The sequence below is a fragment of the Lycorma delicatula genome, chromosome 4 (genome assembly GCF_047948215.1).
Source record: "Lycorma delicatula isolate Av1 chromosome 4, ASM4794821v1, whole genome shotgun sequence".
In the NCBI taxonomy this organism is placed as follows: domain Eukaryota; kingdom Metazoa; phylum Arthropoda; class Insecta; order Hemiptera; family Fulgoridae; genus Lycorma; species Lycorma delicatula.
This window is the reverse complement of record NC_134458.1, coordinates 45,546,249-45,574,098: the sequence shown is the minus strand read 5'-3', so window position 1 is coordinate 45,574,098 and position 27,850 is coordinate 45,546,249. Positions and strand designations below refer to the sequence as shown.

General features: G+C 30.3%; 1 protein-coding gene across 1 annotated transcript; it reads left to right on the top strand.

Annotated features, from left to right (window-relative positions):
* The first annotated feature begins 371 nt into the window (after positions 1-371).
* Positions 372-27,471, top strand: LOC142322604 (uncharacterized). The gene is made up of 4 exons (XM_075361680.1): positions 372-620; positions 14,517-15,249; positions 19,574-19,661; positions 27,289-27,471. The coding sequence occupies exons 1-4, from the start codon at positions 372-374 to the stop codon at positions 27,365-27,367; spliced, it is 1,149 nt and encodes a 382-aa protein (XP_075217795.1). The 3' UTR covers positions 27,368-27,471.
* Positions 27,472-27,850: the final 379 nt, after the last annotated feature.

Genomic DNA, 27,850 nt, shown 5'->3' with positions numbered 1-27,850 from the left:
ATTAATGGTCTGTTAGGGTAACTACTGCAACCATCAATCCAAATAATATTGCTACTAATTGCTACTAGGCTTTTCAATGTGACTTAATTCAAGGAAAATCAAAGTGGAACTAACTATAAATAGGTCAAGTGCTTCTCAGAGAATGCAATTCTCAGTACCCTTTTTAAGACAAGCAGTTTGATCAGGCAATTGCATTGGTCAAAACATGTAAAGCTGCTTGTGCAGATGAAATCTACACCTGAATTCTTGAAGAACTGTGGTCGAAATATTAGAGAGTGGCTGAAGGCTTTTCATAGTAGCATACTGTCTCTGTGAAATTACCGTCCTTGATGAAAAATAGTAAGATAATAACATTAAAACCAGGTAAATCAATGACAGATGTTGCTAACTATCATCCTATATTATTGCTGAGTGTATGTTATAAATTGTTAGAGAGGCTATTGTACAATAGGATAAAAACAGTAATTGAAAATGCCCTGCTAGCTGTGCAGACTGACTTTAGAGAAACTAGAAATTGTGCAGATCAAGTATTTGCACTTACTCCTAGCATTAAAGAAGGATGCCAGAGAAAATTAAAAACAGGGGCGGCATTTGTAGACTTATCTTCAGCATTTGATACTGTTTGGATGCACATACTATGAAATAAACTAATAGGTGTAATCAAGTGCAGAACCTTTAATAATATCATCAATGAAATGCCAGCAGATCTCAGTGAGGCTCAGAGTAGGCCAACAATATTAAACAATGGCTTACCTCAAGGATCTGTCCTTGCAGCTTTGTTATTCAATCTATACATAAATGATCTACTACGTACTAGATCCATGAAATTCATATAACAGATGATATTGCTCTTGCTGCACTGTCTTAAATGTTCAGGGAGTATAAGATAGTGACTGAGGAGGATCTGAAATTACTTGGTATGTACTTCAATAACAGGTATGAAATCTAACACAACCAAAACTGAGATAAGCTGTTTTCATTTAAGCAATAGAGATGCCAGAAAGTTGCTAAAGTTCTCATCTGTGGATATAATCTTCCTCACCCTGGAAGTACCTCAGAGTGACGTTTGACAGAACCTTGACTTACACAAGCAACACATTATGCATACTGCTGAAAAATTGAGAACTTGTGGTAACATAATTTATAAGCTGGCTGGAAGCACCTGGGGAGCAAATGAAAGCATACTTCAAACATAGTTATTAGCCTTGATCTATCAGTGGCTGAGTAGTGTGCACCTGCATGTTTGAATAGGTATCATACTGGTAAGGTGATCAGTTTTATTCAAGTTGAATAAAATCATGAAAAAAATTACTAGTGCAGTCTCCTCTACCTCAACTGGATGGCTCCTAATACTAGCTAATACACTCCACCACATCTCAGGCACCAGAATGACCATGTATTACTCTAGAAAAAGATCACCATATCAGTGACACCAATGAGCATGGCTGTCAGTAGATTAACTAATCAGCACTTGAAATCTCAAAAACCTGCATGGGAAATGACCAAAAAGATTATAGAGGAGGATTTTAGTGTCAAACAACAATGTCAGATCTCATGAGATGAAAACTATCTCTCTCAATGGATAGAGGTGGTCCATGCACAATTGCCAGGCTTTAGTCTACCGAGACAGCTGTGGTGCAGATGTAATCACAAAAGAAATGTGCATGGTAGGTGTAATTACTTTATGAACAAATGGGGTATGTCACCTATGGCTGGTTGTAAGTGTGGTGAACAACTCCAAACTGTAGAACACCTAAATAAGTACAATCCACAGCAAGCATAAAAGAGAGATCCACAGGATGTTTATTGTGCTACCCCATGTGGAGTCAGATGTCTGAAAAAAATTAGATGTCAATTTGTAGTTACACTGAAATTTGTAATTATACCTATGTAAATATTATATATGCTTTTCTTCTATAATTGTTTAATTGTTTAATTTTGATATTTTGGACATAGCACATCCATGTACCATAAATAAATAAATAGAGCGACTATGATTTTAACATGTAATACGTTTAATGTCAATGCGACTGATTGATTATTATTGATACATTTTTGTGTGTTTTAAGTTTTTTTAAGCTAATGATGAATTTATTTTAAGGATGTGTTTTTAATAATTGTGTACCATTTACACCTGTTTTGATCATTTTTACCCATTTCTTTAGAAATGGTTTGTATGTTTTTAATTGACAAGGGCCCTTTAAATGCTTGTCATCCTGTGTTCTTTTGGGTTTCTAATGTTCTATAACAAGAAGTGTATTCAGGATGATCTGTTTGACAAGACTGGTCTTTTGACTGATTGCTATTTTTAATCAGGGTGGGAAAGTTTTAGCTTGCAACTAGGACTAATGACCATAGTAGTCAATGCCCATTATACACAAAAAATTATAATTTAAAATTATACAAAAAAATGAAAATTATATTAATTATCTAGACTTAAAATTATAAAAGATAATAAAATTAATTTTAACATTTATATCACTTTTATTTTTGTTTCCCTTTTAAAAATACATAATAATCAATAAAAATTCTATCACAACTGAAAATAAATATTCATTATTAGATGCATGTTTCAGAAATTAAAAAAACCATAAGCAATTTCACAAACAAAATTTAATTATGCATTTATTTCAGTAATTGAATTTTTGAATATTTTTTAAAAGTGGATTTAAATAGTTTTTAGATCAGTTTACATTAAATAATGGTTTTCACATGAGTGAAACAGTTAAAACAAAGAATATAGAATTTAATAATGTAAACACTAATAAAAATATAAATTTAAAAATAGAAAGGATCAAAGTAAGAATTACTTAACATTTAATTCAATTCATAAATATTTTTAAAACAGATATTTAAAATTAATAGTAACGTTAGAAAATATTTTAATATACTCTGAAAAAATACATACTGTTATAAAAATTCAATCACAAGCAACTACAATTACATACATCTAGGTCAAACTGTTAATTTTATAAAAAGGTAATGACAGCATTACAAAGCTTGGGAAAATAATAAATGAAATTTATCTACAATGGATAAACAGTTAATAAATAACATGTCATTGACAATGAAATTAAAAACTTGTACAATATTAAATACAAATAGAGGAAAAGACATGAATAGTTGGGAAAAATTCTTTATATTAAAAATAAAATTCATAAAAATAAATTAATAAAGTAATTCAGTTTAATAATGATAGGTTATTCAATTTCATATTTAAATAATAATTATGTTATCTTTTAAAAATTATATTTTTTATAACCATGATGATACATGTGTCAAGTCATGAAGCATGTTTTTAAACTATATTTAAACATTTCATTTCTGCAGACCCTTCTTTTTCCTGTTTAGCCTCCGGTAATTACCTTTCAGGTAATACTGCAGAGGATGAATGAGGATGATATGTATGAGTATAAATGAAGTGTAGTCTTGTACAGTCTCAGTTCGACCATTCCTGAGGTGTGTGGTTAATTGAAACAAGAACACCGGTATCCACGATCTAGTATTCAAGTCCGTGTTAAAATAACAGATTTTACTGAGACTTGAACACTGGAACTCTCGACTTCCAAATCAGCTGATTTGGTAAGACATGTTTACCACTAGGCCAACCTGGTGGATTATTTCTGCAGACCCTAGTTTAGACATATGTATAAAAGAGAGGAATAACAGATAATTTGTAGACACTGAATTTAACAGTGTTGACTACAGTTTCGGAGAAGTGATCAAATTTTTTTACCAAGTTTTTTAAGTCTGATGATACCATAAACAGTTAAGTACTATCACTAGGTAAATGACATTGCATTACATACTGACTTGGTTGAAAGTAAATAACTCATATTTTCGTATGTAAAGCAGAATAGTGACTATAATTTGTTTAAAAATTGTATATTTATATTACAGTAAAAGCAAATGACCATCTGAAGGCCAGCTAGGATTGTTATTAATTATGCATTGTTACTTGCAATGTCTGTAACCATAACAGGAAGTTGTTAAACTAATTTTCAGCATATATTAGTAATCATCAAATAGAAATGAAAATTAATTATGTCATCATAATCATACGTAAATTAATTTTCATGATCTATATAGTAAGGAATGAATTTATACTAAAAATACTAACTTTATTTTTAAAGTTAGTTTTACCTTTTATGTAGGTTTGTGAATAAACATTAAATTAATTTTCAGATTTATTTTTTAAATAGTATCTTAAATATTTAGATTTAATTACAGTAACTGAGAAACAAATTAAACTAATTTCTTTGATACCATATAGCATGAAAACGGTAATGGGTTTTTCAAACTATTGTCAGTCTATTTTCTGGATCAAAAACACAGACATGGCTTTAACATTAAATATTTGATTTTATACAAAATTCTATGCTACTTTTTTACACAATATTTTTCACTCTATTCAGGTTTCATTGCATTAAACTACAAAACTTTTTACCTAATATCACATAATTTTATCTGTTCATTATAAACCTCCATTATAAGTTAAATAAACTGAAAATAAGATCTACTACACAGAATGTTGCAGTGTAGAAAATTTTGTTTGCAGATGATAAAAATTATACTGTTCACCACAAATAAGGAAAATGTTGGGTTGAGCTTATTTAAATTTAAATGACAGAAAGAACATCAGATTTACACATCCTGTGATTGATAAGTATATACACTGGCTGGCTGGCATTGATTGTTATACTATACCTTTGATATTCATATCAAATCCAAATCTAAATGTATTTCTTTTGTAGTTAAAATGTAAATCTTTTGATACCTTTCTCCATTTGTATAGTTAACTGGTTTGGAGGAACCTGTGTTCAAAAAAGAGAAAAAACAAAATTTAAAAAAAATGAAATTGATCTAATAGTTCCAAACAATAAAATAAACAATAATATTTAGGGAAAAATATCTTCTGAAAATTATCATATGTAAAAACAAAAGGAAAGATTATGAAAAACATATTCACTCAAGAACCAGTTTAATGAATATTTATATAAAGAATGATGAACTAACTATGTATATTAAGGGATGTAGTTTAGCCTATGAATTGTGAACAGTCACAAATTATAGGAATCCTATTTAAAAACAGAAAGTAATAATGAAAATGGCATCACTTAACTAAACTGATATATTAGATATGCCACTCTGTGAAACATGTAGTAGTATTTTGAACAGTCATTGTAAACCTACACCGTGGTGTTGGTTTACATTATTTTTTAACCTTCACAGTGGTGTAGATTTATATTAATACTACGTTACTGAATGAGAAAAACAATTTGGTTTGTTTCTCATTTAATCTTCAACTGGTAATAATTTAAATGAAAATGCTTATACTGATAGCATTAGAGGCACAAATGCAGAAATAGACAGTACAAATAGTACTGTTTCTTCTATGCATAGAAGAAAATAGTAAAGGAATTATTTCTGGATAATTCTTCATAAGAAAAAATTCAGATGGGCCAAAACAGAACCAAACAAACATTTCCTAACTGTAGATATGGTAACATTAAGAAGGAATAACAGATAAAATTTTCTGAATGAATGTAAAATTTTTACACAGACAAATAATACATTTTGCATTTAACATTTTTGATTATATTATTTTACACTAGATTAGGTCTATCAATCTGAGATCATTAGTCTCATTTCATGGAAGATGTGATTTTTCAAATTTTATGGCAAATAGCATAATAAATATTGGTAAAATTTTGTGGTAATAAATTTATAAGTAAAAGAATAGTACAAAAATAATTACAAAAAAAACTACTTCAAGATACATCAAAATAATTTCACTGTTTTAAAAAATTGACAACACAAAATGATGATAGACAAATTTACTTTCCCACTTTAATTAAAAAACATTTTCAGAATCTGAAAAAAGAAATTATCATTTTTAATAATAAATTTCATGACAAGCAATACAATTTCTTTATGAGTTTTTATTTAGCTTTTTTTTGTTTATAAATATATATTTTTCACAACTTTTGATTTTCATTATTCTTTTTTTCTCATACTTCTACCATTAATTTTTTCCAGATTTCCTGTTAAGTTTCTTGGCATAAGTTCACCATAAATATGCTCTAAAACTGTAAACAATGTTTTACATGCAGTTCTTTTGATTATGAGGAGAACCATCTAATAAATAAAGGATTTTTCACTACATCAGTTCTTATGTTAAGGTAAGCCCAGAATTTTATAAGTATCTCCTTTTCTTTTGATTAATCACTGTGATACTATGGACAGATATTCTTATACATACTTAAAAGAGATGTGATCAAAAAGTATCCAACCTTGACTCGTAGAAACAAAAATACTTAACGTATTTAATTAGATGGTTTTCCCCCTTCAAAGCAGGCCCCTTCTGATGTAAAACACTTATCCCAGCAATGTTCTGACTATTAGAAACACTTTTCAAGTTCATTTTTAGTGAGCACCATAAGTCCTCTTTTCACATTTCTTTTGATTTCTCTGCCTTCAAATCTCTTTACTTTAAGTGGAATTTTAACCTTGGGAAAGAGCCAGAAATCACAGGGACCCCTGCCTGGTGAGTAAGGAGACTGCTGAAGTTGTTCAACTTGTGTTTTACTAAGAATCTCTGGATAAGTTGTGATTCATGGGCTGGAGCATTGTAATGAATTTTCTCAACAGCATGAAATCATGCTGATAGCCTTTTTTGATTATCAAGGCATAATTCATAAGTATTCTCCTCAAGGACAAACTGTCTGTAAGAAGGTACTACATAACTGTTTTTCATTGGCTAAGAGATGTTGTTTGATGCAAGAACCACAGCTTTGGAAAAATGGAGATTGGAAAATTCATTACAACAGTGCTCTAACTCATGCATCACAATGCATGAGTTTGTTTGTTTTGCCAGAAATTCTTGGCAAAACAAAGGATCGAACAACTTAAGCAAGCTCCTTACTCACCAGACGTGTCTCCCTGTGATTTTTGGTTCTTACCTAAGCTTAAAACTCAGCTTAAATAAATTTGTGGACATAGAAGAGATCAGAAGAAATCCCACAAAAGGATTTATGGTGCTCACTAAAAGCTACATTAAGAAGTGTTTTAGCAATGGAAACATTACTGGGATAAGTGTATTATATTTAATGGGGGTTACTTTGAAGGGAACACTCATTGAACTAAATAGGTTAAGTATTTTTGTTTTTGTAAGCCAAGGCCAGATACTTTTTGATCACATTTCATAACTATCTAATAAATAAGATTGCTTTAAAAATTTTATGAAATACTGAAAAAATTGAATACAGCTGAGTTAGTTCAAACACACATTTTGTTTATTTCCATTTATCCACACTGTTAAATACAGCTACATATTTTTTTTTTTTAAATTATTATACTAAAGAGAATAAGATGTATGAATTACATTACCATTATCATTAGAAAGATAATAAAAAATGATTGTTTTTAAATAAAACTTAATTACTCATTGAACACAACGCAAAAGACTTTTGTTAGCATTGTTTCATTATATCACCTATACCTTTCATTTACTTGAATTATTCAGTAGTCCAAATTTATCTGTTAATATTATTTAATTTGTTACTACTGTTAATTAATTTATTATTACACTGTAGCTAACACAATTTGTTAATCTCAAATTATTTATATGATTCAGAATTAATTTTCAACAAAATTTTATTCGTATAATTTTAAATGATAATGAATAAGATTTTTCTCTGTTTATTTTTTCAAATATATTTATTTACAAAAATATTTTTTTTTTAAATTTACAGAAGTGTTAACAACACATGATATATGAATTTTAATGTTACCGTTCCTTTACCTTAAGTTTTATACTTAACCACCAACCAACACCCAACCACCAAATAACACTGGTATCCATGATCTAGTACTCAAATCCGTGTAAAAATAACTGACTTTACTAGGACTTAAACACTGGAACTCTCAACTTCCAAATCAGATGATTTGAGAAGAAGCGTTCACCACTACACCAACCCGCTGGGTTACTGATTAGACTTATCTTGCTAAATATTTATGGAAAATTCACAGCTGAAGAGAAATTTAGAAATCTTTAGATTAATTTTATAACACATCATCTTGTAAGAGTTAAACACTTATAGTTTGATAACCTATGCAAACCATCATGTCTTAATCCACTACTAATTTTTAAATTACTTCACTCAACCTTCAAGAGCATTTAAAATCTAAATTTCTCTTCTTTATTAGATAAATCAGAAATTTATTTAATAATATCTTATTGTACTGTTTAATATAAGAATTTCATTATTTTTATATTCAAATAAGGTTAACTTTAAATAATTTTTTATGAAATAAACTAGCAACATTTGTATTATTCTTATATTGTACATTTTTACATTCCAGTGGATCTATAGCAGTATAATATCCTATAATTTGTGTTACAATCAGCCTAATAATACTGATAGACAAAAAAAAATTTTTAATGTTTCTCAAAGTGTGATATCATTTCTTGAATTGCTTTTTTGCATACATTACAGATCTGTAAATACAATTTTTCTATCACCCTTAGTTTTAAATAAATTATGCTTCAAACAAAATTAAGAGAAAATATTTTGAAAATCTGTAAAATATATAATTTTGCACAACATACCTATGTTAGAATGGTTTCACTGTTACTTTTCTTTTATAAATTGCCTCAGACACATCCTGAATTAATGTCCAACAGTAAATCAGCTAGCATGTTAGTATTCCATTTTCCTTTATAGCAGCTATCCATCACCAAAATGTCTTGGTGGAAACATTCACAGTGTTCAACACTTACACTTAAAAGGTTGTACAGGAAAAAATCCAGATGTGAGTGGAAGAAATGTATTTTCAAAGACATACTACATCCCATAGCTCTGATTGAAGTAAAAAATTGATTAGCAATATTGTGGTAATTGTCAGATTTTTGTTTGCTGAGAAAGTTTTTGCAAACATCTTTAAATGAAGCCCAAGCTGCACTTTCTATATTATTTAAGATCGAGTTAAATACATCATCTTTGACCAACTCTCATATTTGAGGACTAACAAATATTCCTTCTTTAATTTTTCCTTCACTTACATTTGGAAATTTCTGCCTGATATACAAAGATCTGGGAGTGTCCTTCTTCATTGCTTTTATAGAATTTTTCATTATTCCTACCTTCATGTGGCGAGAGGGTAAAAATATTTTTTTGGGTTCAACTAAGGGCTCATGAATAATATTTTTCCCATTTGGAGTTAAGTTGTCTCATTTCTTCCACTCTTTGGTAACATAATGTTCTTCCCTAGCTCGGCTGTCCCATTCGCAAAGAAAACAAATGTACTCAGTATAGTCTAACTGCACGCCTAACAAAATAGCTATAACTTTCAAATCACCACATATGTTCCAGCTATGTTTTTTATAATTTATTTTTTCAGGAACGTCTTTCATCAGATCATATGTCTCTTTCAAATCAATACCATAAGCGATTGGTATCGAAGGATATTTGTTACCTTAGAGTAGTAGAACCACCTTTAAACTATACTTGGATGAATCTATGAAAAGGCGCCAGTCCTCAGGTTTATGAACTTGTCCTAAGTGCAACATAAGCTCATCAATATTTGTGCAATAAACCAAATTATTTTCACCAATGAAGTACTGAACAAGTTCTTTTTGTCGGCTTCGAAAGCCCAAAATTTTTGTATTTTTTGAAGTAAAATCCAACCTTGCAGTCTTGATCCTAACAGTTCAGCTTGATTTTTTTATAAATTTAAATCCCTAACCAAGTCCTTTACTTCACCTTGTGATATAAGATGTGGCTAATTGGAAGATAATTCAAAATCAAAATCATTGTCTTCTTCAGTAGTGCCTAATTCTTCATCGCTGCTTTCAAAACATACATTCACAGGTGGCTCAGGAACTGAAATAATTTCACTGTGAGGTACAGGCCTGACTGCAAATTGCAATGAAGGATATTTTACAGTATATTTAGATTTTTTAGAAATTCCATACACACTTGTTAAACGAACATAACAGTTGGTTACATGATCCTTTGGTTCACGCCAAACCATAGGTACACCAAATGGCAAAACCTTATGTGTCCCTTTCAGCCATCCTCTTAAATATACAGAAAAATTAGTGCATACTATATGAGGAGCCCACCTCTTAAACTGATCACCAATTTTACATTGAAAGTACAAATGATATACTTTTTTAATTAAAGGTGTAATGTTTTTTCTATTTGATTTTACAGTAAACGCACCACATACATAACAAAAGGGACCCACATCATTTACACAATTCGAGGCATTATGACACTGTACTGTTAACAAACTTAAGACTGCAGTAAGACTGAAAAAATTAATTCATTTCTAAATCCAATGCTTAATACAAACATCATAGCTGTGTTTTCAGCTACGTCTTTTGACCTGCACAGGTACAATTAATCTTGTCCATGAAGGCTCACTCTTCAGAATTAGATATGATGACATAATATGTGACTATGATATGATTTAATTCTTTGTCTAGTATTGATTATTTATAGCTTACAAATTATGTTAGCAATGTTAAACAATAAAAAATGAGCTAACAAAATACAATATAGGAGCTTAAAATCCTAACTATACGTTGAAAAATTTTTTAAATTCTTTAATTAAAATTTAAAAATTTTTCAAAAATGGTGGGTGACAGAAAGATTCTGAGTTCATATTCATTTTCAGCATCAAAAAACAGATTAAAATCATGTATCGCCTATTAGGAAACAAGAATTATGTTTATCAGTGTAATTGGTGTAAACTTGTTACACCACTATTCATAAGAAATGAATACGTGTAAGCTTGAAAAAGATGAAAAATGAAACATCATTATGAGTAAATATGATTTATGTATGTCAAATTTATCAAATTTTATTGCATCTACACATATATGGGCTTAATGCCGGAATACTCCTGGTAGATCCAAAAGTAAGATAAATGGAAAATAAAAAATATAAACTTGATTGGCTGATTAATATTTTGTAAAAATGCTACTTTCCAAATTTTGAAAAGATAGAAGAGTTTTAAAGGGATTTAATATTCCTTAAAAAGAATGTAAGAAGTGTGATGAATGGTTAAGAAATTTGAAAATAAAGTTGTAGAATGTACAAAATAAATAATTTTATAAATAAAGCATAGAAAAAGAAAAACAACTTACCAACAACAGATGTAAGTTATGAGTATTGTCATCTTAAAAGTAAACAAGATAATAATTTATCAACCAATTACAACAACAAAATTTTAAACTAGATGCACATCTTGAGTATCAACCAATCAGTCATCATCTGTAGATGCAGGAAATTAGTGAAGATAATATAATTACAAAAGAAACTCTTTAAAAAAGAATAATAATAATTATAAAAGAGATACTAAAAAATTAAAAAAAAATTAATTAAAGAATGAAACTGTACAAAATCCAGCAAAATAAAAGAGAATTTGTAACTGTGTTTACAAAAAACATATGATAAAAATAACTATTAATTACAAAATGAAACAATATCCTTTTAAAAAATCCAATTTGAAAGGAAAAGTTTAGCTTAAAAAATGTCTAAACCACTTAAACTCTCATTAGGACTGGCCACCTACTTGAATGTTCCAGAATACTGACAGATGAAATCAGAGTAATAGCTAAGGTAAATCACATCCAAAGAAGTCAAATCACATCATCCATCCAAAGAAGGGATGAAAGACAAGAATGGTAAAGGGTGAATTAAGGAGAAAATCAACTCACACTGGGGCTGCCTGTGATCATGGTAAATCAGGATAGTTTAATCATCTTGATTAGAACCAGATTTACTCCTGAAAAAGGAAATTATTTATCAAAAATGTTCAGGTAATAAAATTACATTACAATATTTGTGTTTCTTTTTTTTAGTACTTTTCATCCTTTCCTTAAGACAAACTGTTTGATAAACTGAAAAAAGGAAAGTTTTAACAATTTTAATATTTCTTAAATATACAGAAATTTAGATTCAAACTGAATATGATAATTTTATGATATTTTAAAATAGATGTGTACAAGTACATTAGTGGGTGTGTGTATTGATAACAATCATATAAGTTGGTTTTTAGTTACTTAGATACACAAAATTTTCTACGATACGTCCATAAATAAACTTTTAATTCAAACTGTTAATATATATTAACGTACCTCTACCCAGGAATTAATCAATTAAAATGACAGTTGTAACTATAAAAAACTTTGAAATAAGTTGTATAAATTTGTTTATTTACGTTAATTACACATAAATAGTTTTGAGAACAACAGAACTAATAATTATGTTACATAGAAGGTAACAATCCAGTGATTTAAAACCCACAACAATATTTTGTGTTAATGTGTATAAACAAAAGCTAATTGTTTTCATAGTGTTATTTAAGAGACTGCATACAACCGGCAGCTTTCATTTGTAATCATGGTTTCACTGGTGTGGTATTCCACAGTTCTCATAGTTATGTTTTATACATTTATTGTGGTAAGTTTGGTTAACAGTTTTATGCTGAATTATTATGTAATTATAAAAGTTATAGTAACTGCTTTTTCTTTCACTATAACTTTATATACAGGATTTGTTAAAACATTATCTGTAGTTTATTAGTTTATACAATGGCAGTAACTTTAAATATTACTAGAATCACTTATTCACCCACTAGAATCTTTGTAAGAGACTGGTGCTGGTGCTAGTATTATTTAAAAATGCCAATGGCCTGAAAATATATACTATTCATTTAACCTTACTATATCAAACATAAGTTCATCCTTTAATAATACTGTTAAAAACTTTAATAAAACTTATGACTAGTAAGTAAATTGTTTTCATAATTATATTATTGGGATGGATTAAAAAAGTAGACTTGTGGTTTACAATGTCCAATTTTTTATTTATTTTTTTTTATATGAAAAAATTCATTTGTGTTGCTCTAAATAAAACTAAACAATGTACATGACACACTTAGGTAAATTTATTAAAAACAGAATTTCTCTAAACTCAGGAATTAGAAACATCTAACGGCCACAACAGCAATTGGAAACATTATGATGAGGATTAAAAAAAAACTGATTTAATAAATTTGGTGCAGATAATCATTTTAAAAGTCTGCAATTCTCTTTGAAAACTTGTCATGGAGAAGAAACAGAACATAATTTCAGTCTTCTGTGAAATGAATTTCAGTATTCTCTATTGCATTTAATGGATTTACACCACTTTTTTATTTAACACACCATCTGAAACATATTAAATGGCATTCTAAAAACAGAATTTTTTTAGAATTTTCTAAACATTTATAAACCAGTTTTTATTTAAAGTATAGTTATTGAAAGCATCTTTATTTTTGTATTAAGTTTTCTAAAGAAAAGTTTATTATATGATTGATGTACATGTTATACTACTTATCTGGTAGTTATCTGTTAATTAAAATTGTGAATGGTTTTTGTCTATGAATAGGATCAGATATTGCATTTATTTATCCAATAATTCATCTGTCAGCAAACCAGGAACATTTTAATATTTAACATCAATATGGAATTTCATTAGTATAATTACATAACAAAGAGTAATAATTTAGCGACTAAAGGCTGAAAATATTTATTTATGTTTGAAGTAGAAACATAAGTTTTGATGTACTATATATTAATAAAGATTTTTTATTTATGAAATTCACACTTCATAATTCCTTCTTCATTTCACAATTCTTCACATTTATTATTTAATTTAAAATATTTGTGGGTAATATTTATGTATGAGTCACAAACAAATGACATTATAAATTTGATATTAGGCAGAAACTTGAGCTATTGAAATAAAATTGCTAGGCCTCTAAGAAGTTATCAAAGAAAATATAAGTAAAATTCAAACTCACAAGAACTATACAGTTTTTGGATTGCCTTCTTGTATTACCTAGATCAAACAAAAAAGATTTTGTTGATTTTGTCAGAAACAAACTCTAATTCACATTTCTGTAATGATTTCAACTAGTAAAATAAGTTTACTTTATTTTTAAAATAAAATAAAAGTTTAAAGTAACATTATTAAAATTTAAAGTAAAATAAAACATCTTTAAGAGATATTTATTTACTAATTATGCTAAATAATGCAGACATATATAAGGGAAATATTTGTACAGATGTAAAAATTGTACTACTAACAAAATAATTTTCTTTTAATTATTTCCAGTTGTGTTTAAAGAATATAATATTGAATTTTAGAAGTAATTTTTATTATTTTCATTTTATGGTCTTTTAAATAAAATTTAGGTCAAGATAATTTTTAAAATATTTAAAATAAAACTAGTATCCTCTTTTACATCAATATACCAGAATGTACTAAAATTATATTGTAACATCATTCTTTTGTACTAGTATATTCTCTGTCCAATGGAAAACTGTTTAAACAGAAAAAATGTAAGTTCTGAAATGGATTACTGATTTTATGATATGATAACCCTTTATGTCATATGCACCATATTTTTAACAAGTCAAAATTACTAATGAAGAATTTTTTTATTTATATTTGTTTCAGACAAGTCAGATTTATGGAGGAGGTGGATTGGGATTTACAGGTGGAATTTTTGGATTTGGTGCTGATGGTCTATTTGGTGGTTTAGCTGGTGCAGGAGGAAGGGGTGGTGTAGTGGGAGGAGATTTAAATAATATTGGAGTCAGAAACCTATTGTACCCTTGGAATAGTCAGTCACTACAAATCCAATATCCTTGTTTGCCTAATTGTGGAGTAATGCTGCCATGTCAAGGATGTCCAGGTGGATTTGTTATTCTCAATTCTTCTCTGGCTAATCCCCAGCCTCAACAACCAGCAACACCTGCACCTCAACCACAACCAAACAGGACCATGACTCCAACTCCAGCACCTGGTGCTCCTCCAGGAGGTGCACCTGGTATCCCTGGTGCCCCTGGTGCTCCTACAGGAGGTGCACCTGGTGTCCCTGGTGCCCCTGGTGCTCCTCCAGGAGGTGCCCCTGGTACACCTGGCACTCCTGGTGCTCCTCCAGGAGGTGCCCCTGGTACACCTGGCTCTCCTGGTGCTCCTCCAGGAGGTGCCCCTGGTACACCTGGCACTCCTGGTGCTCCTCCAGGAGGTGCACCTAGCGCCCCTGGGGCTCCTCCAGGAGGTGCCCCTGGTACACCTGGCACTCCTGGTGCTCCTCCAGGCGGTCCCTCTGGTGCACCTGGTGCTGCTCCAGGCGGTCCCTCTGGTGCACCTGGTGCTGCTCCAGGAGCTCCTGCACCTGCTCCAGGTAATATTCTCACTTATGAATTGATTTATTTAAATTTAGTTACAAATTATAGAAAGAAAATCATTATTTGAACAGTCAGTCAGCTTGATGTATTGCATGCATTACATTAAATGTAATCCAATGTTTATTAGTCACGCAAGATTTATATACTTTTTTATGTCTTAATCATTCTAATGCAGAAGCTTAATATTTCCATTTATTTACAAAGATATTATTGTTCTCTGCTAATTCAAGTCAAGAGAAATAGGTGGTCAGAAGAAAAAGAATGTATTAATTTTAAATTATATATGGTCAAGTTTGAGGGTAAGTATCTTGGAAAAGAGCTTTCAGATTTTCATAAATTATTCTTATGGATTTATTTTCTCCAATTTTATGTTTGTAGATTACCTACCAAATTTTGTATGTGCAAAAGATTTTTTCAATAAATAAAAAAATTGAGTTTGTTTGTAAAGCATTGAAGCTGAAAGCCTTATTTAGCCTAACTGTGAGATTAAAATTAATAACCAGATTGTTTCAGATTATGAAACATTGTTTTTAATAATATCTTAAATAGATCTGCCAAATTTTTAATTAATTTTATGCTTTTCCATTCTTTATTCTTTTTATAAAAACATAATAATCTGTAATTACAACTCATACTGAAACCATTATTGATTTTGTAATAAATTCATGTAAATTAAGTATTTAAGTGAAGTTATAATGAGCAGATTCTTTATTAGTTTTCAAATTTATTATTATAATGGATTTTATAGTTATGCAGTAGGAGCCCAGTGTTGTCAGTCATCTTGGACAAGCAACTTTTAAACCTGCAAGTGAACAGCTGTCATCATTTACTATGTTAAACAGCTCACAGATAAAATTAACTAGTGATCTCTCTTTATTGTAATGTGATTATCATTATTTTTTTAATTATTAAAATTTAATATATCCTTCCTATCATAACTTGACACTATATTTTGATAATATTAAACCAGTTTTAAACTGAAGGAAAAAGTATTCAATATCTTATTGCAAATATATTCTGAATAATACAATTAGCAGACTAGATTCTGCCACCAAATAAATATATATCTCACATATGTAGTACTTGCAGCATTTAAACTAAGTTTAATTTTTTTGGCAAAATGAGATTTGTCTCTCAGGATTTCTTGGTTTTAATTTTCCAATAATTTTGGAATGTCATTTTGTATTAAAGTCTACATTTTATTTTATCATAAAAGCATTTTAAAATGTATGCCATGAACTCATAATTAATAATGGTATTGGGAATATACTCAGTAAAATTCAATCATCTTTAATGAAAAAACTTTGACTAAATTATCAATTTCATATTGTAAAACTCTTAAGACCTTGAATGTTATTTTGGTGTTTAATAATTGTTAGGGTCATTTAAAAATTCCTTAGGAAATATATTTTACCTCTAAGATTCCAAAAGACTAACACAGCCTAAAATATGAAAATGTAGTATAAATTCATATTTTCTTGACATTTGATGTAGTAGAATTATCTGACAAGAAAAATTAGTAGTAATTATATTAAACAAAATATTAACTATTCTAATAATATTAACAGACTGAATATAAGTTATAGGTGTATCACAGACAAAAACAATAAGAGAAAAGTAGTTAGAGTTAATTTAAGACAAAATTGCATAAAAAGCAAGGGGAAACATTGCTCCTATGACTACTACATTGTTTACTATACCTCTCACACATCCTAAGCAACTCTTAACCCTAATGCAATGTGCATCAAATAACATTCAAAAGCATATTTTATAAATTTGTTTTGGCAATAGACTCACATACAAAAAAATGTTCCTCACATTATGTTCAAATTAATCAAACAAAATTACAACTTATATTACCAGGATCTACCAAATTTTAACAATTGTTATTTTTTTTTTCTTGAATTTTTACAGGCATCAACTACTAAGGTCATTAGCCCTCGTCAAGTTCTTAGAAAGAAATTAGTATCACCATCAGGATCGTCATATGTAAGGGTGTAAAGGGCCCTTACATTTTATTTAAAAGCACAAACTACACGAAACATTAAGGCACAAAAGACAAGGACAAACACAACACTTACGGGGTGTAAAGGGCCCCAATATTAAAATTTGAGATAAGGTTCTCAAAAGACCATGAAATTAAAATTTCAACTTATCAATACCATTTCTTTCTTTCTTTCTTCTACGAGTCTTGTTTATAGTTTGCTTAAGCACCCTCGGGGCGACCAGAACCGCCGTTGAGCAGTAAATCAGTCACGCCAGGGTGCCGTAGCAGTTAATAAAGAGGTTACAGGCATCCATTGCACTTACCCATAGCCTCGCGCCCTCAGTTTACCCTTGAGAGTCCCCCATGCCATCATTGGACACACCCCGACTCACTACTCTTGAATGCAGACAAGCCAGGATGGCCTAGGCAAGAGGGCTACCTCCCGTTACTATACGTCCACGCTTCGAGACTCTCTTATATATAAATCTATATAAAACTACCGCTTAGAGATTCTTTTATCACAGCTTTATTTTCATTTTTATAGACTTTTAAGGAGTCCACTGGCGTGTAAAAATGCAACTATCTTTTCTTCATTTTCATTATCCAGATCAGCAGTAATATCTTTTCTAAGACAGAACCTCTTTCTGAGGTCCTCATATATGGTACACTCTTCTATTAGATGCTTGACTGTCAGTGTTTTATTACAAACACCGCACATTGGTCTCTCTTCGCCGGTTAACAAATATGCATTTGTTAATCGCGTGTGATCGATTCTAAGTCTGGTCACAGCTACTTGTTCTCGGCGAGTCAACTTAAAGTCGCTTTTCCATTTATATGGAGAAGTTTTAACAGAGTTTAATCTTGTATTTTAACTCCTCCATTCAGTATTCCACTTGTTTTTAACTACGTTAGTTAGACAGTTTTTAACATCTGCCACTCTTACAGGAAATGCATCCAAATCATCGCAGACTGTTGCCTTTCTGGTAGCTTCATCTGCGCTCTCATTACCTGTAATACCAGCATGCCCTGGAGTCCATACAAATACGCATCGCTGTTCTCGTTGATTTAAAACGTATAAAATAGACAGGATGTTTGAAATTAGGACATCCTTAATGTTTTCGTTCTGAATTGCAACAAGTGCACTTAGGGCAACTAATATTTTTAATAAATTATTAGTATTAACAAATGAAGTACTTAAAAGAAATGACAAATTTTGTTTAAAATTTAGTTTATTTGTATATATACTGATTATATGATCCTATACAAGACAAAAAAATGAATTTCCAGTATAACTGTAATTTATTTAAATGTCCTGTCTTACTACTATTTTTATTTTATAAATATTACTTTTATAGATTATACTAAACAAAAACATTACATCATATTTTTAATTTATTATTAAATGTATGTACTACACATTTTGCACTGGTTGTTTTATGTGTTTTTGTAATGTCTTGAAAATGCATATAAATATATTTATGAATTATCCTCTCAAAATAATTCAATTGTTTGTAATCATATTATTTGGCTATGATGAAGACTTAAGAGTACATATGCTATTGTGATAGTGAAATTTTGTTTTTTACATTGCAACATTTTTTATTTAATCATTTATTTCTTTTTTATAACAATCTACTCTGACAGAGTAGAAAAAAAATAATCTTCTTGAAAATATGTTCTTCATTACTCATATTGTTATTAGAATAACTTAAAAAGAGTAAGTAATTAAGACAATTTAAGTAATATTTTATTAAAAAATTCTTATTATTTGACAATATCTTATTTAAAGATATAATATTCATGAGAAAGTGAAAACCAGTTCATAAATTAGATTTTATTGTTAAAAGATGGCTCTGACAACCTGCCTTGAATATTTCTTGAATAATGCAAAAGGCATAATCATTTTCTCTGCTAGCTGGCACATGTACATCAGAACTGTTTTTTGTTCATAATGAAAACATTGTTAACAATACAAAATTGTTTAATTAATATGAAGTGTTTTATTAATATTTCACTCTACATCAGTGCATAAATAAAAATATGTGGAAATCAAGGTCAATTTTTCTATTACAATACATTATAATAGAGGTTAATTAGTTCAATAAAGAAGTGAGAAAGAATTTTAAGATCCAATTTGGCTTTAATTTGCTGTAAATAAGGAAAAAATTAAACAAACATATAAAAATACATAATTATTAATTACACTAATTATGTCTATAATATCATATTACTCGTAATTATTACTGTGTTATAAAATACTTCTTCGGTTTACAAATCCATTACTTATTATACATAGATTTCTTCTTTAATAATTATATTATGTTCTGTTTAAGCACCAGCACCTGCACCTGCGCCTGCACCAGCTCCAGCACCACAAACAACAACTACCACAACAACAGTGTATTATATATATCCAACATGGTAAGAAAAATACTTTGCATTAGTATGGCCTATACTTCTTATTTTATGTGTGTATGCATATACACACATTAACAATAATTGTATCTGGTGTAATGTATGTAATTCACTTAAATTATTTTTTCATTACAACTGAAAATTGTTGGATTTATTATTTATGAAATATTTCTGCAAATTTAGTTTTTAGTTATGTAGTTAAAGGAACCATATTTCTTGATAAGGTATATACTGATTTAATACATTTCATTTTTAACGGAAATTTAAATACGGTTAAGTATATAAAGTAGAAAAATAATATTTAAAATTACCTGTGCTAGCACCAGTTTCAGAATAATTAGTACTGCCAATAAATCAATACTGATTTCAAGTAAGTAGAATATAAAATATTTAACAGTTTCTAAAATCAATTACAATTAACTTTATTTTAAGATGAAAGTTATACAAACTCCACTAGTGTCTGAACTACTTTTTAGTCTAAGGTATGCTTCTTCAAAAACTGCCACTATTAATACTGAATATCATGGTTTTGGATATGGCGCTGGTGTTTCAACTGCATTTTGAAAGATTTTTTTTATTCATGATTTGTTTAAAAAGTGTATATTTTAAACTGTATTAGTTCATCTAGAATGTTTTTTTTTTTTTTTTGGCTTTGTATCGTTTATGTTGCTCAAGTGCAATTGGTTTGTAATCTCTGCTGTTTATGTATACATTTTATTGATGTTTGTGCATGTGGTTTGTTTCTATGAGGGGGTTTGTGAAAGTGGAATCAGTAAAGTATAGTGCCTATACGTTCTTTATGGTGTTAGAGAAATCTGTAACATACTTGTCATAAATGAATTACTATAATCTGAGCGTTCAGAATTGTGTATGTTTTTGCTTGATAATATCATATCTGAGACATTTTGTTCTAATATCATACAAGCAAAATGTAAATTTTGTTTAAAGTTATATTATTTTGTGTGATTCTGTACGCCATATTGTAGCTTGCTAATTTGAATTTATGACCAGTTTTTCTGTTTGGTAGTTAAGATGGGTGAATGTAATGAATTTTGCTATTTTCATTTTTCTTGTTATTTTTTTTTGTTCCAAAATTGTTTATTAGTTTACTATCAGTGTTTTGTTATACCCATTTGCTTCAGTTAAATATTTTATTATTTTTAGTTCATCCTCATATATTTTTTTTTTTTTAAATTGAATTTGTACAGTCTGAGTAGAATAGTCTTGAAACCTGAAACTTTATGTTGTACAGAATAATTAGAGAGTTATATTTGAATGTATCAGTAATGGTAGGTAGCTTTTCTGTAGATTTCAAATGTATTTTGTGATTGTGAGGTTCAAGAAATTAATGCTTTGATTTTTTTTCATATTAAACTATGAAATATTTTTTTCAATTTTTTTATATGTATGATGAGTTTTTGCATTGTCTGGTGTTTCTAGTTAACAGAAAGATTATGTTATAAGTATTTATGACGTTAGATTATTTTGTTATCTTTTGTTGTTCATGAATGGTTTTTGTTTTATTAATGTATTAAAAGTACAAAAAGTATTTTAACTAATATACCTGAGATGGGTAAGCCCATATGTGTTTGGTTAGATTGTGTGTAGAATTTGTTGTCAAAGGTGATTTTTGTTTATGTTTATGTTTATGCTAAGGGTATTTAATTTCATAATTTCACATTGTTCTGTTTGAGTTGTTTAACACTGTGACTCCTTCAGAAATTGAAATTTTTAATAATGATTTTTATGTCAAAAGAGGCAAGGGTGGCATTATGAGTAATACAAATACTTTTTTATTCTGTTACATGATCTGTGTTGTTTTTAGTGCTGTCATCATTAAGGTGTACATATGGGCCAATGATTTTATGAAGATGTAGGTCAGTACAGGTGTGTGCTGGAGCATTTCTATTATTTATTATGGAATGAATTGGTATATCTACTTTATGAATAATGGGAAGAATTTAAAGGATAAAACTAAAGGTTTAATTTATTTTAGATGGCTTCTATTTTTCAGTGATACTATATCTAGACTTTTTGAGTTTCTTGTTTTATGGTGCTTTTTAGGGTGCACTGGTGTTGGAACTTGCCAGAACAGCGATTCCAGTATTGCTTTTGGGAGGAATAAAAAAAAAGTGTTTTCACTAACATTTATTTTAACTTAAGGTCTGGCTAATTTTTTTTTAACAAAAAAAATAACCTAAATTATAAAAATTAGACTATAGGAAATGGTCCTTGCTTTTGGATATCTGTAGGCAAACAGTAACAAACCCACCAGCTTGGTCCAGTGGTGAACTTGTCACTTTTATATGGATTTGAATACTAGATCATGGATATTGGTGTTCTTTGGTGGCTGGGTTTCAATTAACCATACATCTCAGGAATGGTCGACCTGAAACTGTACACTTCATTTACATTCATACATATCATCCTCATTCATCCTCTGAAGTAATTCCTAATGGTGTTTCCAGAGGCTAAACAGAAAAAGAGAGGCAAACAACAAAATAATTTGCTAAAAATTCATGAATAAAGTTAAAAATTTGACATTGAAAATATAAGTTTTGCTTTATGTAATGTAGACATCAAAATGAATGTTTATTTTTCATAATACTGTCATTTAGCCAACCACCTGTGACTATAGACCATATTCTTGCAGTTTGCTGTAATACAAAATCAAACATTCTGGTACTGGAAAATTTATGAGTGCATCCCTGGTCATTTGGATCGTGTTTTAATCATTTAATACTGTCCTCTGATGAAATCATGTATTTTGTTGCAGTATTCTTCTGTTTTAATGATGCCATTGTTTTTCATTTCTCTGTGCTTACAAAATTTGTTTTGTGTCTACTTTCAATTTTTAGGATGATGGCTATTTGTTCTTTAGGGATATCATTTTTGTTGTTTGCAGGATTGCAAGTTGTAATAATGATGCGTGTGTAATATTGCATGATACAAATACAATACAAACATTAAAATATTATGTAATACAATAATGGAAAGCACAGAGTCTAGTGATTTTGCCACTGTATATTTCAAAGAATTCTCTGCAGATAAAATTCAGGTTATCAAAACCTTTAATTATAAAATATCTAGTGAAACAGAAGAAATCCCCCTGTTTAATTCCAAAAGAATTCTTTTTGCATGTAATAAAACTTATAATTATTTATCTCTTTCTTGTTTTAAAGTTTAAAAAATTATATCTATTTTTAATCAAAAAACTTCAGAATTCTCCATACATTCTGTTGACCATTATTATTATTTTTTTTTTTATTTTTATTTTTTGAGGTTTTTAGGGGCATCGACTACTTTGATCATTAGCCCCATCCCACTTCAAAAAAAAGAAAAAAAAAGGTTCAATGATTCACATTCTTATGAATTAAAAATGTTCAAAAATTTACGTTCTTCTATAACTTCGAATCCAGAATATTACTTTCTAGGCTTTCCTTTCGGCCATCCTTTCTTGCACCGTTTCTCCATTCTTCTGACGTCCTCAACCTCTGATGACAGCGTATCTGAGGCCTCAGACATGGCATCGTCTTCCTCTCTTTCCGATGCCAGTGACGTTCTTCGGCTGACGTCAGTTGATGAGACTTTCGCCGGCACTGTTAGCATCTTTGCTAAAGAATCTAAATTAATGTGCGATGATGTCTCCGCGGCGGATGAGCCGGACTCTATGTCTACTGCAGTACTGGGTCCGGCTGAAATAGATGCTCTCACCGAAGCTGGTCTTTGCGCTTTGGGAGGCTCTATTGGTACAGGTTTTTTAATTGGTACAGGTCCATTGTTGCAGTTTTTAATTCATCTGCATTTGGTGCTTTTTCTATAATAACTTGCACCTCCATTTCAGTAAAGTCAGATTTTCTTGTCGCAATTTCTCTTGGTTTGTGACTACATGACGGAGTGATCTGTTTCTCCATCAGACAAATCAAGATTTTTAATTTTTACTCAAGTTGGTGACTTTACAATCGCAGATTTAGTTGGTTTTTTAAACGGCGGTGGTGTGTCTCTCATGTCAACGGCGTCAGTCCGGGGATGAGCCTTCTCATCTTTACTTTGTTTTCTCTGATGAGTCGACTCAATCTTTGAATCAATGATTCTTTCAATCATCGTCGCAAGACTTGGTGCCATCGTGTTAAGCAACTGCTCCACATTAATTTTAGATGTGGAAGGGGCAGCCGCTGCTTCTGCATAAGAAGTCGATGGTCGTGGTGTACGCTGATTAACAATCTTCTTCGCTTCAGGAAACTGACCTTCTGAAGCGTTTTAACTTCCTGAATCGCTGTTTCTAATTTATATGTAGGGCAGTTTCTTGAACGACAATTGTGATGCCCTTTACAGTTAACGCAGGTTGGAGGGAGGGTCTTTACATGGGTCCCCCTCATGTGTTTTCTCTCCACATATACATATTTCCTGCGCTTCACATCTAGCTGTTGTGTCCGAATCGTTGACACTTAAAATATCTCATCGGCTGCGGAATAAATGCTCGTACATCAAGCCGATGGATGCCAGCTCATACCTTTTCAGGAAGATTCGGCCTATTAAATGTTAAAACATGCGAGGCCAAAGGAACAACTTCGCCATTACTTCGCATGGTTAGTCTGCGACACTGAGTCACTCCCTGACTCGACATTTCTTGTACAATTTCTTCTTCTGTACAATTTAGAAGATCGCGACAAACAACAACTCCTCTGGATGAGTTAAGTGCTATGCGGTTGGACAGAAACCGCAAATTCACCGATCTTCTTCAACGCCTGGACTTTCTGGCTTTGCACGTCGTTGATAGTTTCGACGTGCAATCCATTAAAAGTCTTTAGGATTTCTTTAATGGGACCACCAGCACAATTTGTAATCTCTCTAGCGATTAAGAATGGACTAACTTTTTGGAAGTTTCCATTCTCCTTTGTAATAATTAAAATCTTGGCTTAGGTACGCTATAGCCAAATAAACTTTTCTTTAAGTCTTTACTGATTCTATCAGCATCTTTCTTTATCTTATCTTTCCTCTTCGCTTGTGGCGAATCGGAGGTTTCTAAACGAGGGTGTTTACGTGCACCCTCTACCACGTTAGTTTGTTCAAGAATATTCATGAACATATATCCCTTCTGTAGCAAGGCTAGCCGCCGGGGTACACCCCCACTCCAGGGCTACTAACCTTGGAGGTCCGATCCGGTACTCCGGTGGAACCGGCATATGTCCTGGCAGAGAGCGGATGCGCAGTCTCTGCACTGACTCCAGGCTCCTACTCACCGAAGCTTTCAGAGCTCCCATGCACCGACATACATGGGCACCATTGCTACATGCTTGCCATCGCAGGAGGCATGTGGACAACGGAAGGGTCTCTGTTACACCTGCAATAACATTGACCCTGGCCGCCACATCGCCAGCTCTAAGTATGGTATGTGTCCACTTCCTAATCAATAAATTGTTCATATCCTGAGGTAGCCGAAAAATCCAATCCGTCTGTTGACCTGAAGATGGAGACAGGTCAATAAAGTAATACATCCGAGGAATTTACTCAGAGCCCCGTTAGCCAGCTATATGTATTGTACATAAGTACAACTGTTGCCGCCCTGGACGTGGAACGTAGATGTTGTGTGCCGGACGTGGGGATTACCTACCTCAGGGCATTATTATTATTATTATTATTATTATTATTATTATTATTATTATTATTATTTTCATCATCTTAAAAACTAAGTCATCACTATAAGAAAATGTAATTTTATATTATGCAAAATATACTCAGATTTAATCAAAATATGATGCTATTTGTAGGTCCCAAAAGAAATCCTTAATTTGAAAACAGATTATATATTTTACAGAGGCCTATCAAACCAAATAGTAGGAATTTACAAAATATAGCTTATATTCATCTGTTGCACAGAGACAATCTAAGTGGATCGGATACATCTGCATTTCTCTGTGAATGCAACCTAGTATATAATTAGTTTTCTGCTGTGATATTCTGTATTATAAATATATTTTTCTTATATACCTGCCTTCATTAATTTGTGATTTGTAAAGTTGTTATTATGACAAAAACTATGAAATATTTCAGTAAGAAGTCTTCCACTAATGAATTAAATTTTCAAAAATTGTAGATGAATATATTCTGATAAAAGAACATACATACTCTAGGTCAGAGCAACATAAGAAAGTTATGAAAAAATCAAATATAATATTCAAAAGATGATGTAAGCAGTTTCAGTTCTTTTCACTAAGTGTAAACAACTTAATGATTTTTAATTTTTTTAATTTTATATAATTAAATACAAAAATTGATGCTAAATTAACAGTAAAATTAGTACTTTGGTCATACTGATGTTGAAATCTAGTCAGTAAATAATAAGGGTATTACTTGTGCTGTTATTTAAAATGATTTCAGTTTTGTTAACGTTTAAAATCTACTTCCAAAGAAAATAACATAATACAAAAATGTTTATAATGTCACTTGCTATTTTTAGCCCTGATGCCTCCTTCTGTACATCAAAGCCTGTGCCCATTGTAGAGATTTTACCCTGAATTCATAAACTATCCCATCAGTTTTAGATCATAAATGACAAAAAAGATCTCTATTGTTTTTTTACTCTCAGGTCTCCTTAGATGTAGAAGTTGTCTCCAATTTTACAATCAGAGAGCTACATCTAATTATGTAACAAAATTATGACCTCCCCCACATGATTATAACCATACATGAGTAATTTTATCTCTCTTTTTCACCTGGAAGCATAAATAAAAGTGATTTATAATGTGTTCTGTTACTATGTAGTACATAATTTTTTACAAAAAATTGGTTTTGGGACTAAGCCTCAAGGGAGATAAAGGTGCAGCCAGATTTAACATTTCCAAAGAATAGCAAAATTTGTCAACAAAAATTTTCTTTAGACGTTTTTCCACTGATGCCTTCTTCTTTTTCCCAAAATACATCCTTGGGGTCTGTGCCCTCCAGAATAATCATATCTCAAAATCGTGAATTTTCCCACTAGTTTCACATAATTGGGAAAGAGAAAGGTTTTGCACTGTTTTTGCACTTAAGGCCTCCCTTAAAATTTATGTCAGTCAACATGTGTCTTTATATATTTAAAGCTTTTTTTAGGGTGTAGATAAAATGAATGTTAATAACACATTACCGTTCTAGGATAATCTTTTAACCTCAACATAAATACATCATTATCCTCACTTATGTCTTTTCCATTCTTTGTTTTCCTCTGTAGCATTTACCTTCTATGCATCCCTTTATTTCAAAATTAATTAAATCTTGATCACTTAAAATATGGCTTATTAACATAGTTCATTTCTTTTCAAGATTGTGTCACAAATTTCTCTCCTTTCCTAGTCAATAACCTCTTTATTTTGTCCTTTAGCAACCTATCTAATTTTCAAAATTCTCCTGTACCACCACATTTCAAAGATCTCTTTCCATTTCTGTTTTTTCCTACTGTCCATGTTTTGCCCCAAAAAGTACTACACTCCAGTCAAATATTTTTTTTTTAAATCTTTCTTATTCTTACATCTGTGATTGACTCAAGCAGACTTCTTTTTTATATAAAAGATGTAGCTTATGCCAGTTTGCTTTAATGTCTGCCAACTTTGCCAATCCTTTGTAAAAAATTAATTTGTATCTTTTTATTTCACAGGTGTAGTTCATGGTGTCAGTTGTTTTATCGACCAAGGCTACGTCCAAAATGCATTTTATTCAACTGGTTGGGATTTTAATACTCTCAATAATTAAATAATATTTTATTATGTCATATTATACAGTTAGTAATTATTTCTAACTGATGTGTATATTTGTATATCTTATTATTATCATACAATGTATTTATTTAATATGAACAATCCATATGTTTATGCCTCTATAAATAACAATTTTTTTAAAAATAATGTTGTATAACTATATTTTATTAATTTTGTTTTTGTGTAATTTTATATAGTGTATATTAATAAAAATAGTTGATACAATTTTCTCTTTTTAGACAAAATTAACTCTTTAACAGTTAACCAAATTGTTTTTATTTGTTAAGTTTACTTAATCGTTCAAGAATCAAGAAATAATTAAACAATATTTGACAATATGAGCAACGAAGAACTACAACTCAAATATTTAAAAAAAGACATTGATTGTAAGTAGGCAGGAATCCAGAGTTGCTAAATATCACATTGTAGTATCATGAGATGGTCTGAAGATAATATGTATGA